This window comes from Hemicordylus capensis, chromosome 2 (genome assembly GCF_027244095.1).
Source record: "Hemicordylus capensis ecotype Gifberg chromosome 2, rHemCap1.1.pri, whole genome shotgun sequence".
In the NCBI taxonomy this organism is placed as follows: domain Eukaryota; kingdom Metazoa; phylum Chordata; class Lepidosauria; order Squamata; family Cordylidae; genus Hemicordylus; species Hemicordylus capensis.
This window is the reverse complement of record NC_069658.1, coordinates 217,903,957-217,919,197: the sequence shown is the minus strand read 5'-3', so window position 1 is coordinate 217,919,197 and position 15,241 is coordinate 217,903,957. Positions and strand designations below refer to the sequence as shown.

The following is a 15,241-nucleotide window of genomic DNA, read 5'->3' as shown; positions in this document are numbered from 1 at the left end:
ATTAGAGTTGCTGTATTGTAGCATATAAAAGACTGAACTTTTGAGGCAAGCAGTCCTTTTATTTATTTTATTTTATTTTATTTATTTATTGAATTTATATACTGCCCAAACTTACGTCTCTGGGCGGCTAACAATTTGAAGGATATCCAGAACCTTGAGTTGGTCTGGAATCCTGCTGCAAGAACAGTTTTGGGAATACCATGGTACAGGAGTTGTGCAGCTGTGTGACTGAACTGTAGAGCAAGCGACATATGTTGTGTCCCAGTTGATTTGCAAATGATCAAGAAGCTGTGTGAATCTACTGAGGGCTGTGTTGAGGGTTTTTTTTTTTGTGTGTGTTTTTTTAATGTACCTTGTCCCAGACCTGTGGGTTTGTGGTGGGTTTGTGGTGAATGATCTGTTGGTTTGTGGTGAATGATCACTAAGGTATGTAAATCCATTGGGACTTGCGGAGTCTTTTTTGCAAATGCACTCTGTCCCAGACCTGTGGGTGTGTGGTGAATGATCAAGTGTGTGGATCTTCCAGCTGTTAGGTGTGTGAGAGGAGCTGGCTGAGGCAGAACACTCTGTTCACATCCCCCCTCCCAAACCCCAGCGTGCTTGCCGTTACAAGCACAGCGGCTGTTCTCCTTAGAGTGGGTGCAGCAGCTCCTTCCCCTGGCTTGCTACCGGAAGTGGCGGTGGGCTGGGGGGAAGCCACTTGACACGGTGGCAATTGCCAAGACACTCACCTGCCAAGGTTAAAAGAACCATAGGTTTGTTTAACCTTGGCTGCAAAACGCCGGATTAAGAAGTAGGACAACTTGCGGGGGCTGCGCTGGGATCGGGATCAATCCTGGCACTTCACACACACAGCCCAACCCAGGCTGCACTGCCCTACCCAAAGTTAGGCTGCACGTGTGAATAGCCTCATAGTCTGGATATTGATTAAATGGCCTTTGGTTATTGTGGCTGGAGATTGTGGGAGCTGAAACCTCACAACATTCTGGGACCCACATTTGAGAATTCCTGCATTGGAACCACTTTGAGGCTTCTTTTGATCTGATGTCTTTAACAACAACAACAAATATTTATATACTGCTTTTCAACAGAAAAAAAGTTTCCAAAGCAGTTTACATTGAGAAATAATACATACATACATACATACATACATACGATGGATCCCTGGGTCTGAAGGGCTCCCAATCAAAAAAGATATATAAGATAGACACCAGCAACAGTCACTGGAGGTACTGTGCTGGGGGTGGATAGGGTCAGTTACTCTCCCCCTGCTCAATAAAGAGAATCACCATGTTAAAAAGGTGCCTCATTGCCCAGTTAGCAGGGATCATACTGATTTTGTTCTTCCCTCCCTCTTTCTTTCTCCTCCATCCATGCATGTGCAAGATCTCAGTTAGGGCTCGAGTCTTTCCTCCACCCATCCCACGCAGGGCTGAGAGTGGCAGGGGAGGCATCAGCACAAAGTCTGCTGTTCTGTTGACCACCTTATTGCAGCCCAACAGGCAGCAAAGACATGCAGGAGGGTTTTCTCTCCCCACCACCCACCCACCCAACTAATTGCTGGCTGCTGCTAAGACCGTCTACTCCGCACAGACACAGCGGATCATTCCCCACCTCCTCTCCTTTTTATCATTGGGGGCTCATTTGCTAGCAAGGCAAGGCAAGGTGTGGCCATATGCTCTGGGAAGAGCATAAGGTCTCAAGTTCTCTCCTTGGCTTCTCCAAGATAGGGCTGAGAGAGATTCCTGCCTGCAACCTTGGAGAAGCTGCTGCCAGTCTGTGTAGATAATACTGAGCTAGATGGACCAAGGGTCTGACTCAGTATATGGCAGTTTCCTATGTTCCTAATGTCCTAATATACACATGCAAGAGACAAGGGCGGAGCAAGTAAGCAGGGAAGGAAGAGGATATCAGCCTGATAGGTCAGCTCCCCTCCAGGAGGATGGGTTTTTATGCACAGAAGGAGGTAGCAAGCCCACAGGACGCCTACGCTGCTTTCCTTTCCTCCCTGTCTCAGCTCAGCAGTGGCACCAAGTTGCATGGTCTAGCAGGGAATAAAATATGGACACAACTGGGCAGGGCAAGGTAGGGCAGACAGAAACCTTTGGCACTGCAGGCTGTATGGTGGACAATTCTGAGTGAGCAGCCAAGTCCCTGGGACGAATCGGAATCCACTTACCAAAGCGCCAAACTGGTTCATGCCCATCCGATACGTGTGTTTCCCCAGGGCAGCCTCCTGGTTATGATGCTCAATGATTCGCAGGTTCTTCTCCCAGACGGCTCTACGGTAGGCCTCCTCCTCTGCCTGCAAGGAAGTGGAATCACTTACTGAACTCTCATCCAGAACCACGGGGCAAATTCTGACTAGGGGTGTGCACGGACTGGTCCAGGGCCATGCAAGAGGCTTCCGGACTGGTCCGGAATTCGGCCAGTCCAGCGGGGGGTAGTGAGGCTTTAAGGGCGGGGGGTAGTACTTACCCCCCCCACCGCCGCTCTTCCCCCTCCGGTGCTGGACTTTGCTAAAACATTTTGGGGGCGGCAGAGTTCCTCCCTGCCGCCCCTGCCCCTGTTGTTGTCTGCAAGCAGTAGAAGCTGGCACCACGCATGCGCCAGTCGTGGTGCCCGCGGGCCCGGCGCCACCACCGATGCACGCACGCCGCATACGTCATTGTGCAGCATAAACATGCAAACCACTGAATTCCTAGCTAGGCCCTTCCAGAATATTGTTATCTTCACTTGGTACACAACATATTTGTTTGTTTGTTTGTTTGTTTGTTTATTTCTCAAATTTGTACACCGCCCCAAACTTTCATCTCTGAGTGGTTAACAATAGCATAAAACAAGTTAAAAATATATACAAAAACTTAAAACAAGTTAACAGTTCAAAAATAAACCGGAGATTAAACCTAAAAAATTTAAAAGCTGAGAAAGCTTGGGCGAAAAGATGGGTTTTCCGGTGTTTTTTAAAAAGTGCCAGAGATGGGGAGGATCGTATCTCAGCAGGGAGCACATTCCACAATCTCAGGGCAGCGACCAAAAAGGCCCGTCTCTGTGTAGCCACCAAACAAGTTGGCAGTAACTGGAGACGGACCGCCTCAGATGACCTCAATGGGCGGTGGGGCTCACAGAGAAGAAGAAACTCTCTTAAATACCCAGGACCTAAGCCATTTAGGGGTTTATAAGTTATAACTAGCACTTTGTATTTTGTCCAGAAACCTATTGGCAGCCAGTGCAGCTCCATCAATAAAGGAGTAATGTGGTTTCTCTGAGATGACCCAGAAACCAACCTGGCTGCCGCATTCTGAACCAACTGAAGTTTCCGGACTATGTACAAAGGCAGCCCCATGTAGAGCGTGTTACAGAAGTCAAGTCTGGAGGTTACCAACAGATGTACCACAGTTTTGAGGTCATTGATCTCGAGAAACGAGCGAAGCTGATAGAAAGCACCCCTGGCCACCGCCTCAATCTGAGAAACCAGGGAGAGGTGTGAATCCAGAAGTACTCCCAGACTGCGAAGCTAAAGTTCAATATCTAAAAGCATGGTCACTCACCAGTGATGCTATTTCTGTTATTAATTTAAAAAAAAAATTTTTTTTTACATTTTACATAAAATATGACTCTGGTTAGAAAACCACCCCCAAATGTATGGACTTCCTCGAGTGGGGTAGTCTGTCCAGCCCCATCTTAAGCCATTTGGGAGAAAAACCACCCAAAACTGAGATGTGGAGGTTTGGATCCTCATTAGTGTTGTGTTTGAAAGGTTCCTTTTTCTTAGCTAGCAACTCACAATCTCATTGAATTGTGTGGTCACACAGTGTGTCACGATGGGGTAGCGGGTCACCAGTGCACTGCCGTGAAGTGGAATATAAAATAATCCTGTAGGTTCCATGTTCTGGAAAAATTGGGGGATTGGGGGCATCTAATGTAACTAATGGGACTCCATGGGAGTAAAAAATCCTACTCATGAGTGAAATTTCATGGCTTAGTATGAGAGTTAAGAATGGACAGCATCGTCCGATCATCTCTTTTGCCACAGAAAGCGAGTTGTTGGGGGCGGACACTTCCATTTCAGCTGCTCAGGCACACCCCAGGACTAATCTTCTTTGCAGCTGAAGATTAGGGAGAGAAGAAAATGCCTCAGAGCAGGGTGTCACCCTGTGAACCATACCGGAGGTTAGCCCACAGACTGGCTGCCACAGAATGAATCTGGTTATAACAGCCACGGGGTAAAACCCCACTGAGGGGAGGTCAGGCAGCCCCACCCATCCAGACCGCAAAACTCTGAGTGCTGGGAGCCGGCCTGCATCTGAGTAGGGGTGGATCCCAGCCCAAGGGCCACAAAGCCAGCAAGGGCTGTTCCTCGGCTTGCCTACTCGCCCGAAACGGTCCTCCAGCCAAACTCCGGTCACAACATTTAAACTAAACCGCACTCATCGGCAAGTGACCAGTCAAAGGGTGACAACTCTAAATCAGTTTCAGTGAGGAGTAGGCAGGAAAAGGCCACAGCAAGGCTGCTACAGGGCCAAGAAGCAGCAAACCTCTTACTGCCTGCTCAGTCCAAGCAACTGAGAAGGAGCTCTACGGAGCTGGCGTCTTAAGATGCCACTCCTAGCATCTGATTGGCTGGCCCGTATCATGTGACGGGTCTGAAACATGGTGGCCCCCATGCTTCCTTCAAGGGGCCGAAAGCACAATCCTGCCCCCCATGATCGCATAAAGCGGCGGGAAGCAGCCATTATGTGGCAGCCCTTCAGATACTTGAAGATGGCTATAATGTTCCTTCTTAGTCTCCTCTTCTCCAGGTTAAGCATGTCCGGCTCTTTTATTCATTTCCCATATGACTCCCTTTCTAGATCTCTTTGCTGCCCTCCTCTGAACACTGTCCAGTTTATCAACATCCTTCTTAAAATGTGTCCAGAATGGGACACAGTATTCAGTGAGGTCTATTCAGCACAGAATAGAGGGGGATTACTACTCCTCCCAATCTGGACATGCATCTGGCTGCTGTCCATTGTTGGAAGCTGGATACTGGACTGGACACAAAATGTTCTGATCCAAAAGGGCAATTCCTAAGTTGATTTTGCTTAGTTCTCTTCACCAGCGGCAGGCATTCTGCATGCTTGCAGACACACTTCCCCCTTACGTGGATTAAAAAGCCCCTTTGTTCTCCAGAGTGACCCTCTGCATATACTCAGAAGCTCAAGATGCCAACATATTTGAGAGACCAAAGTAGCAGACCTCTCAGTTACACTGGGGCAAGCTTACCTCAGGGTAGAACTTAGCATGGGTGCTCTTCCATTCATTCCAGGCCTCATCCAGGGACGAATCCAGCACAGCAGCAAAGGTGCTCAGGAGGCCCAACCAGGTCATGGCCACCAACGAGATGAAGAGCATGCCTTTGCCTGAGAAGGAAAAGCACATTTTTAGCTAGCACATTGCGTTTTCCTCTTACTTCCTATATTAGATGTATTTGGTACATAGAGAAAGCATCTTCAAGGTGGACCAGCTACGATGGCCTAGAACAGGGATTCTCAACATTGGGTCCCCAGATGTTATTGGACTTCAACTCCCATAATTCCCAGCTACAGTGGCCTTTGGCTGGGGATTATGGGAGCTGAAGTCCAATAACATCTGGGAACCCAATATTGAGAATCCCTGGCCTAGAATACTACTCTTTTCCGCAATGGACTAAAGTACTCAATGGAGACTAGTCTGTCTCTGGAAAAGGACGCATTGCAGGCCATCATGGTAACTGCCCAATATAGTTCCTTTCCATAAGTCCTATATAAGCCTATTTGTTGTTCAAATATCATTTCACTTGTTCCTATCATGATATCCCGTGGCAAGGAGTTCCATGGGAAGATTTTACATTCCTGTTTGTTTGTTTTTAAGTACTTTGCTTTATCCTTCAGTCCTGCTGTCTAACAGCTGCCATGGGTGGGCCCAAGTCTTTGATGGGCACATTTGCAGTTTTGCACCCGTCTTCATCCAAGGAGCATAAAGAATGATATAAACGGTTCCTCTCCCATTTTTGTGTTTGAAGAGAATAAATACTTCTTAGGGTCATAGAATGTTGGAATTGGAAGGGACCCTGGAGATCTTCCAGTCCAGCTTCCTGCTCGGTGCAAGAAACTGCTACAGCACATCTGTGGTGCTCCTCGGCCGCTCCCGGAGGCCACAGAGACCTTGACTTCAGACTCTGCCCTCCTGAGCCGAGTCACCCCCTTTGCAAGGCATCAGAAGAGGCAGATCGTTGGCTTCCTGGGGGCCCAGTTTCCACCTGGCTTCACCAGGCAACTGGTTGGCCGGAGGGAGAGTCCGGAGCGACTATTATCTGAGTCTGCGTACGTGCTGGCCTGCCTATGCTTCCAGGAATTTCAAATGTGTGAAACTCCAAATGCATGAAACTCCCGTCCTGAATGGAGAGCGGCCTGAAGTTTTGCTCACCAAACTCCAATTTGAAACCTTGGTTGCAGTGAGTTTCACCACTGTTACCCAAGATTTCCAGCCGCCCTGCAGTACATCTGAAGGTGGAACTGCAGGCTGGGCTGTCTGGAACTGAACTCCCTCTCTCCAGCTGTGATTGGCTGTGTGGGCTGTCCTTCATGCAAGAAGGAAGCCTGTACAGCCAGTCACTAGGGGTGTGCACGGAACCACCAAACTGCGGTCCGGCACTGGGGTGAGGGGTTGCTTTAAGAGCGGGGGGAGGATTTACTTACCTCACCCGCCTCTTCTCCCTCCAGCGCCTGTAGTTCCTGTAGTAATTGGGGTGGCAGGATACCTCCCTGCCGCCCCTTCCCCCGTTTCACTTCTCAAGGCTCCCAGAAGTCTTCTGCACGCGCGCACGTTGTGAAACGGGGGAAGAGGCGGCAGGGAGGTATCCTGCCGCCCCAGTTACTACAGGAACTATGGGTCAGAGGGGGAAAGCGGCAGGAGGGGTAAGTAACCCCCCCTTAAAGCAACCCCCCACCCAAATCACCTGAACCCCGAACCGCCCAGGTCCGGACCGGTCCAGAGGCCTTTAGAATGGCCTCCGGACCGGTCCGGGCACATCACTACCAGTCACCCTACCTCTCTGCAGTCTCCCTGACTGCAGAGAGCTTCCTGTCCATTTCATTGGTTTTGCAACCTACCCCACCCTGATCTCCTGTTCGCCTTGGACCCACCGTTCCATTGGACCCACAGTTCCACGTTATGTGCACATGAGGCCAGAGTGTGCATCAGTTGTGCCAAGGCATGTACAGAGCATGCACAGAAGGAGGCAAGGGACACAGGGAAAACAAGGGGGCGCCGCCAAAAACTGAGCCAGAAATAAAATAGCAGATAGGTGCAGAAAAGTATGCGTTTGTTACAAAATCCCAGTGCTGATGCTAAGGCAAGTATATTTTGAATGCCGTTATTCCTTGATTATTTTCCCCTGAGCGCATAGCTTGAAAGGGGTTAGGGTTTTGCAATAAACACATATTTTTCTGCATCTATTTATTATCCTTTTTTAGCGGGGCACAGGCCAGAGGTTGCCTGTTCGAATCCCTGCTGGTACTATGTCAGGCAGCAGTGATATAGGAAGATGCTGAAAGGCATCATCTCAGACTGTGTGGGAGGAGGCAATGGTGAACCCCTCCTGTATTCTACCAAAGACAACCGTATGGCTCTGCGGGCGCCAGGATTCGACACCGACTCGACGGCACACTTTACACTTTACAGAAAGTAATCTTGCAGAGGCTGGCACTGCCAGGCAAGTGATGGATGTGGGGAAGGAGCAGCCGCTGCGCCAAGACACAATTAAGTTTGTTAAAGCGTACAGCTAGCACCTCAACACACAAAAGCTGGTGTGAGGATTTGAGAGAAAGGCCACCTGTCTGCCTGGTGGCTCCAACAGCCTACATTTTATTGATTCCTTTGTCATTCTACCTGTGCCGTGATCCCTCAACTGCCTTCCCTCTGGGGGACTGGGCTGGATGCTGTTTCTGCACCCCTTCCTATTGTGCCTCCTTGGACAACTAACTCCTTCAGTTAACTGTGTTATGAAGCTCATCTTACCCATGATGTCTCACTGCCTTCCTTAACAGGCCGTGCTTGTGGGAGCGCTGGATTTGTTCTTCACTTGAGCAGCTGGTGTATCTGACAGTTGGGATGTTCCTCTCCTTTGCAAACTGAAGAGTCCCTTATATATGGTTCAGACTGGCCAGAGCGATAACATCTGTCTTCTTCTGCCCCCTCCCCACATCCCAGTTCAAGTGGTCAGGACATGCCAAGGCATTTCCGATCCCTTAATCAGTCCTGTCTGCTGCATGCTGGTCTGATATCTGTCCAATCCAAACGTAAAGTGTTCCTTATCTCCCCTTAACATATATGTCCTCACAGGATAGCTTATATGAAACTTCTTAATTTCCACTGTCTCACAAGCTTGCTCCAGCATACATTATCTGGCCTGAAGCCAAGAATTAGACTGGCACTGAAGTCATTGGAGATGGGCCCGTAGCTCAGTGGTGGATCATCTGCCTGTGTGCAGAAGGTCCTAGTTTCAATCCCTGGTGACATCTCCAGGGCATTTTTCACACAGCAGTCTGTTCCGCAAGTTTACCGTGAGGCTTTACTGCAAGTTCGAAGTTGCCCCTCCCAAACGACACAAAAAGTGGATTTTTTTGGCCCTGGACATAAGGGTGGCTACTCTCTAACGTGCAACGAAAAACTCAAATCGTGTGTGAAGTGCTCCCTGATAGCTCACAGGAACTTCAGGGTACATCTGGCCGATATGTGGATGCACACCCTCTGTTCTGGAGGAGATGCAAGCTAAAAGCCCTGTGTGAAAAATGCCCAGGTAGGGCTGGGAGAGACTCCTGCCTGAAACCTTGGAGAAGCTGCTCTCTGTCAGTGTAGTAGACAATAATGAGCTAGATGGACCAATCGTCTGACTTGGTAAAAGGAAACTTCCTATCTTCCTATGTCAGGCATGCAGGAGTTTCAACATTCTACAAAAATGGTATCCAAGCAAGCTCAGATTGATACAAACAATTCAAAAAGGTTGCTTATCTGGACTCTTTACTGGGGTTGGGGGATTAAGGACATGATAGAGAGCTTGTGTTCCCTCTTGGCTGCCCAGAAGGCCACTCTTCGGGATACTCAGGGCAGGTGGTCATTGGTCATCTTAATTTTGCCTGTAGGGTGGTCCCCCTAGGAAGGGCTTTTCTGTGGCACTTGTGTGATGCTACACAGGGACTTAGGGCCCCTCATCATCAAGTTCCCATCTCCAGGGGAACTGGAGAAGATTTTGAAATGCGGTTAGAATTTTTGGTTGACTGTAACTGTTTCTTTTTCTGGAGATCCAAGCTTCTACTCCAGGCAGAGATACAAGTTTATTTTAATGCTTCGGGAGCACGTGACTTTGGGCTCCTTTTGGGGGGCCGCTGATGTTCGGCATCTTGACCAGTGGATTGGCTTGTGCAGGGTGTAAGCCCTTCCTTAGGGTTTTTTAAAAAAGATCTTAAAACTCACCAGTTTAGAGAGCCTTTTAAAATCTTTTAATTATAAATTGATGGACATTTTTGGTTGGGTTTTTAGTTTTTATTGGGCTTGTCTTAATTTATTTTATTCTAAAGGTAAAGGTAAAGTGTGCCGTCGAGTCGGTGTCGACTCCTGGTGCCCACAGAGCAGAATACCGGAAGGGTTTACCATTGCCTCCTCCTGAACAGTGTGAGATGATGCCTTTCAGCATCTTCCTATATCACTGATGCCTGATATAGGTACCAGCAGGGATTCGAACCGGCAACCTCATGCTTGCTAGGCAAGCCATTTCCTGCTGCTCCATTAGGTGGTTTCTATGCCATGTTTTATTTGTTTTGCTGTTTGAAATTTAATATTACTTTTGCTGTTGTGAGCTGCCCCAAGCAGTATTGTACTGGAGGAGCAGGATATAAATATTTTAAATGAAATAATAATAAATAAATATGCAATTATTGGGTGAATATGCCAGATCCAGTGTTCTCTCTAATTTTTTTTCGATCTCTGCGCGGAATGCATTTTGTTCTGGGCGGCAATATCAAGGCAGTGTGTGTGCGCACATGCATTCAGAGTGGGGCCTTCCTGATTCAACCTGAGTGGGATCTAAAATTAACTGAGCAGACATCAAAAAACTTGTGAGCACATGTGTGCACACGCCTTAGAGGGCACACTGGCCGGGTCCCACTGATGGATGTCCTTTATCTTGGCGATCATTATCTTGGTGGCAATGGTTTGGAGCAGCTACCAATCATGTCCCATCTAGACCTTAATCATCATTGCTCTTATCTTAACACAGCAGATGGCAATGCACTTATCTGACAAAAGAAGCCATCCGTTTCTTTCGATTGTCTTGTGGGAGGCTGGTCGAGCTTTGGTGGGCAAAAGGGGCTAAACTGAGGTGTGCCCCCTTTAGGTGGCGGATGAGTGCAGAAGGCATTTTGCTTTAACGGTGCACAGCCGGAGGTGCCATTATGGTGAAAGGAGATTTCATGGAACGACCCCTCAGGGGTTTGTACCTTTGGGGAGTTGTTCGGCTCACCCATGCAGAGCTTTGGGCTTGGGTGTGTGTGTGTGGCACCCTCCCTCGACACAGAACACTGTGTGGTCAGGAGGAAGTGAGCGGTCAGATGACTGCGGCCAACCACTAAGCCTGGCTGATTCACCCAGCAAGGGGATCACAGCTCTCTTTAAGGGCTTTGTCATTTATGGGGATGAGTTGCCTGCACTCAGGTTTAAGCAGTTACTTTAGAAACGTTACCCCATTGCTCATTTTCTGCAGATCGCTTAATAGTGTGGCCCTAGTTTCAATCCATCCAATGTGTCCTGTCTCTTATTTGGATCCAGATGGAAAAATCCCCTTCTACTTTCCTGCTGCTGGAAACTACTGTATCTGCAGCTTCAGACACAAAACAATGATGGGTTTTAAAATCCAGTCCAATTTCAGGTAGCCAGTTCTTTTAACTGGAGCTTTCTTCATCTTGAATCACTCCTGGATCTACAGGCCATTTCCTGACTAGTGGGAGAAAAACAAGAGAAGTCAAGTCAATCCTCTCTCAGGCACACAGAGAGGCTGTTCTCACATGCAGCCTAACCCAGGCTAGGGATGTACAGCCTGGGTTAGGCTACATGTGAAAATCTCCAGGATCGGGCCTGATCCTGGCAGGCCAGCACCACCCAGCCTGGCTTTTCAGCTCGGCTGCTACCTGATGTTAAGGGAGGAAGCACTCCCTTAACCTGGGCTACTGGTGCGTGTGTTCACTGGGGCTATGTTTAGGCTATGTTATTCCCCTAAAAGACAGGCAGTCTAGGCACCCATCTCTGTTTCCACTGGGGCTATGTTTAGCCCCAGTGGAAACAGAGATGGGTGCCTAGACTGCCTGTCTTTTAGGGGAATCCCCCATTGCATTGTACGTGTCACACAGTGCACTGTGGGATCTCTGGAGGCTGAGACACACGTCCTAGCCTCTGGAGCACCACACTGCAGGTACGGAGCGTGGATCATCTGGGTGCATAGACCATGCTCCCAGCAACATGGGATCAGTCATCGGGGATGGGGGGAAGGTGAATCTAAGAAGCCGCTGCCCGCCCCCAGCCAATCGCGTGAACAACTTCAGTGTCTCTCTATATGTTTGAAGATGTGATCTTGACAGCACGCAGCATTTTTCATCACTGTACTCTGTGGGGGCTTTACTTTGCAGTGAGGACATTTGGCCACCTGAGGTCTTTGCAGCAGTTTCAGGTAACACTGCGCTCTCAGTTTCATTTTGCTCTGGAAGAGGCAAATACCTCTTTTCACAAAATCCTTGCTTCTAGCTAGGCACAGGCAGTTCAGAAATCTTTGAGCAGGATTTAACTCCCCTCTCTTCTTCTTGACCAGAACTAGGCTGGTTGGCTCTGAGAAGTCAGAGCAGAGCAATCTTTCTTGCACTCTGGAACAAGGAAAGATGCAACTTCAGGAGTTACACTGGAATCTGTGTCAAATAATGTACTGCCTTCATCCATTTGCCAAAACTCATTCCAATCCCTTTGTTTGTTTGTTTATCTAACATTTTATACTACATGCTTAAGTTTCTCCTCACAACAACCCTGTGAAGTAAGTTAGGCTGAGAGAGAAGTGACTGGACCAGAGTCCCCCAGCAAGTATCACGGATGAATCAGGATTTGAACTCGGGTCTCCCCGGTCCTAGTCCAGCACTCTAACCACTACACCATGCTGGCAACAAAAAGGTTTCCAAAATTGGCTCTGAAGGCTCAGTCCTTGTTCTTCACAGATTAGAGATGTTTTCAAAAGAGATGTAAGGGCAAGTTATCTCTGTACATGTGCTGAATTCCTGCTCTTTTTGAGTGGAGCGAGTTTGCTTAAACTAAAATGCTAATTTAGGAATTGCCCAGCAGGATCAGGTCCAAATCCATCTATTTTGTTTTCCAACCACAGTCAGCCAGTGACCCCTGGGAAGGCCAGATGCAAATTCTTCTGCCTGCAGTCTCCAGATGGGCGTTGCATGTTCCACGTGGCTCAGGGGCTCTCTTTTTCCCTAGCCAACCTTCAGTGGCAAAGATCCTTAGTCCACTTTGCACCACGTTCTCTCACTGGAAACAATTTCCAGAGCTGAGCTCATCCGACTCAAGCTGAAGCCCCTTTAGTCACTTTTGGGTGAAGTTGGGATCATGGGACAATGTCCATAACCAAGTGATCCATGCAGTATTTCATCACATGGGGAGGAAGGGGCCGTCCATAGAACCATTTGAGAGAGAAGCTGGTGAAGATGAACATCATGACCATGAGGCTTCCTTGGGTACACACACTTATCATAGACTTGGCTGCTAACCAATTCCATTTAACCTAACCCTGATGGCTTCTATTTGGGTCATTCTTCTCCCATCCTCTGCCTTCTGACTCTCCCTTTGCCTCCTCTGTAATTCCTGCGCTGAGAAGGGGATTGAGCTGGCAGACCTCCAAGGTCCCTTTTGAATTAATTAATTACATTTCTATACTGATCCCTACAAAAAAGTCCCTGGATGGTGCATAATCTAAAAAAGAATTAAAACATTGACACAATTAAAACAATTTAAAAATATAAATAAAACACTAAAATCCGACGCTTTAAAACTATAAACTTAAAGCCTGATTAAAGAGGTATGTTTTCAGTTCTTTTAAAAAAAACATTCAGAGAAGGGAAGATGCCAGTTTCATTAGGAAGCATCTTCCAGAGTCCCGGAGCAACTCTAGAAGAGGCCTGGTTTTGAGTCATCACTGACCGAGCCAGTGGCAACTGCAACCAGACCTCCCCAGATGATCTTAATAAGCAGTGGGGTTGATGAAGAAGAAGGCGTTCTCTTAAATACCTTGGACCCAAGCCATTTAGGGCTTTATAGGTAATGACCAGCACCTTGTATTTCACCCGGAAACTGATTCACAGCAAGTGTAGCTCTTTTAAAATGGGTGTAAAATTATCTCTTTGGGCAACTCCAGAGACTATCCTGGCTGTTGCATTCTGTACTAACCTCCCAATTAAGTTCTTGGGCCACAGTATGTTAAGGGTTAAAGGTTGCATTCCGCCATGATAACTAGAAACGAAGGAGGTAGTAGGTATATGAGTTAGAAAGCAGCTCCGCAAATTGATTTTGAAACTTGGCAGTGAGAGAGAGGTGGGTTTGAGTATGACTTAGGAAGGGAAAGAATAATACATTGTTAATTTATGACTCCAGGAGCTTTCCCAAATGGGCAGCTTTACTTTGGCAGGAAGTGCCTAAATTTAAGCCGTTTGCAGCACTGTACCAACGTGCTACTTTTTAAGAACACTATTTTGTCATTTTTTAATTCAGATTTTGCTGGAGTTGGATTTTATTGAGTGATTTCTTCATTTGTACTCTGCCTTTTGGGGATGTTACTTTATCACTCTAACTCTCACTCCGTTCCCCATGTTCTTCCACCAACAGGCTTTGCAACCAAAACAGAGCAAAGTGCAGAAGGTGGAAGGTGCAGGGGGAAGGAATGAGAGATAAGGCAAGCAAGCTGGTTTACTTAGACAAAGAATATATGGAAAATCATAAAATAGTTCCTAGTTCCCTGTCTCCAAAGGGCTCACAGTCTAAAAAGACCCACAAAGTAGACACCAACAACAGCCACTGGAAGGACACTGTCCTAGGGCTAACTAGGGCATTGCCTTGAACATTTCTTCCTATGCCGTTATCGAATAAGGAAAATTAGTCAGTTGTTCAAAAAATGAACTTTCTGTTAGATAATCTATGTCAAAAAGTATCAGGACAGTTGCTCATGCTTTAGCTTTATCAAAATCTTCTGCTTTCCTGATAAAATCTCATGTTGCAGACTGTTATGAAGATTGTTTTGACCAAAAACTAAACAGTTGACTTCTTGATGAAATGTTTGGAATATATGCCTTCTGTTTTATGTATTGCATTTTACATTTCTATTATGACTATGATTGTTGTTGTTTTTTAAAACTAAACTTCAGATTTACCATCTCTGGACATCGCATGTGTAAAATCTTCACAGCCGCACCTGTGTCCATACACGGGAGTGAGTGCAAAGTGTGGAGTTGTGAAAAAGACTCGTTGGGGAGACCACAATGCAAGTTCCAAGGACCAGCTGTGACTGGTCCCCAAGGAGTGTGAAGGTGCTGAAGGGGTAAGCAAGGAATAGCAGGGGAAACTATTCTGGGATGGCTGCTTCTGCTTGGAACGCAGCAAGTGCCAGGAAGTAATACTGAGGCCTGTGGCAACTCTCCGTCTCTCCTCTCCTAAGCAAACAGGTCCCCCGTCCCCTTATGAGGACAGGACTGGACTGGGTGGGGGATGCACCCAGCAACAGGACTGAGGCCTGGCCCCTGAAGAGGTACAAATATTATGGAGGAGGAGAGGGCAAGCAGAGTTCCCGCCATTGTGAGGAGCAGCAGGGTTCGAGGGTGGTAGCTGCTGTAGCCTAGCCTTGGAGAGAGATATAGTGGCATAATGGAGGGCATCCCCCCCCCCCGCTCCCTTCTCCTCCTGAGCAAGCAGCGCCATCTTTGTCTTGGGAGTGCAGCATTGGAAAATGGCTAAGTAGAGCCATCCATCACTGAGGCCCAGCAGTTCAGCTCCAGCAGGGCTGAGGCCTGGGCCCTGACCTTGGAAATTTTGGAGCCTGGATCTAAAGGCCTTTGGACCACCCCCACCCCCACTCCCCTGCAAATTAAGCCTCATCATGCTCTGCTGGGTAACCACACTCCCCTGTGGAGGC

At 47.8% G+C, this 15,241-nt stretch overlaps 1 protein-coding gene across 6 annotated transcripts in view; it reads right to left on the bottom strand.

Moving 5' to 3' along the window:
• Nucleotides 1-15,241, bottom strand: part of LOC128345197 (procathepsin L-like) — a 52,465-nt gene that overhangs the window by 9,621 nt on the left and 27,603 nt on the right. The window contains exons 1-3 of one of the 6 annotated variants that reach the window (XM_053296775.1): nt 14,484-14,511; nt 5,266-5,402; nt 2,180-2,305 (exon numbers count right to left, since the gene is read on the bottom strand). In XM_053296775.1, coding sequence (XP_053152750.1) covers nt 2,180-2,305; nt 5,266-5,402; nt 14,484-14,496 — 276 coding nt within the window. In that variant the 5' untranslated portion in view covers nt 14,497-14,511. Of the gene's footprint in view, nt 1-2,179; nt 2,306-3,787; nt 4,569-5,265; nt 5,403-6,447; nt 6,623-8,040; nt 8,183-10,759; nt 10,779-14,483; nt 14,512-15,241 lie in introns of those variants that run through there. The other 5 variants (XM_053296778.1, XM_053296776.1, XM_053296773.1 and 2 more) reach the window with 5 other exon arrangements.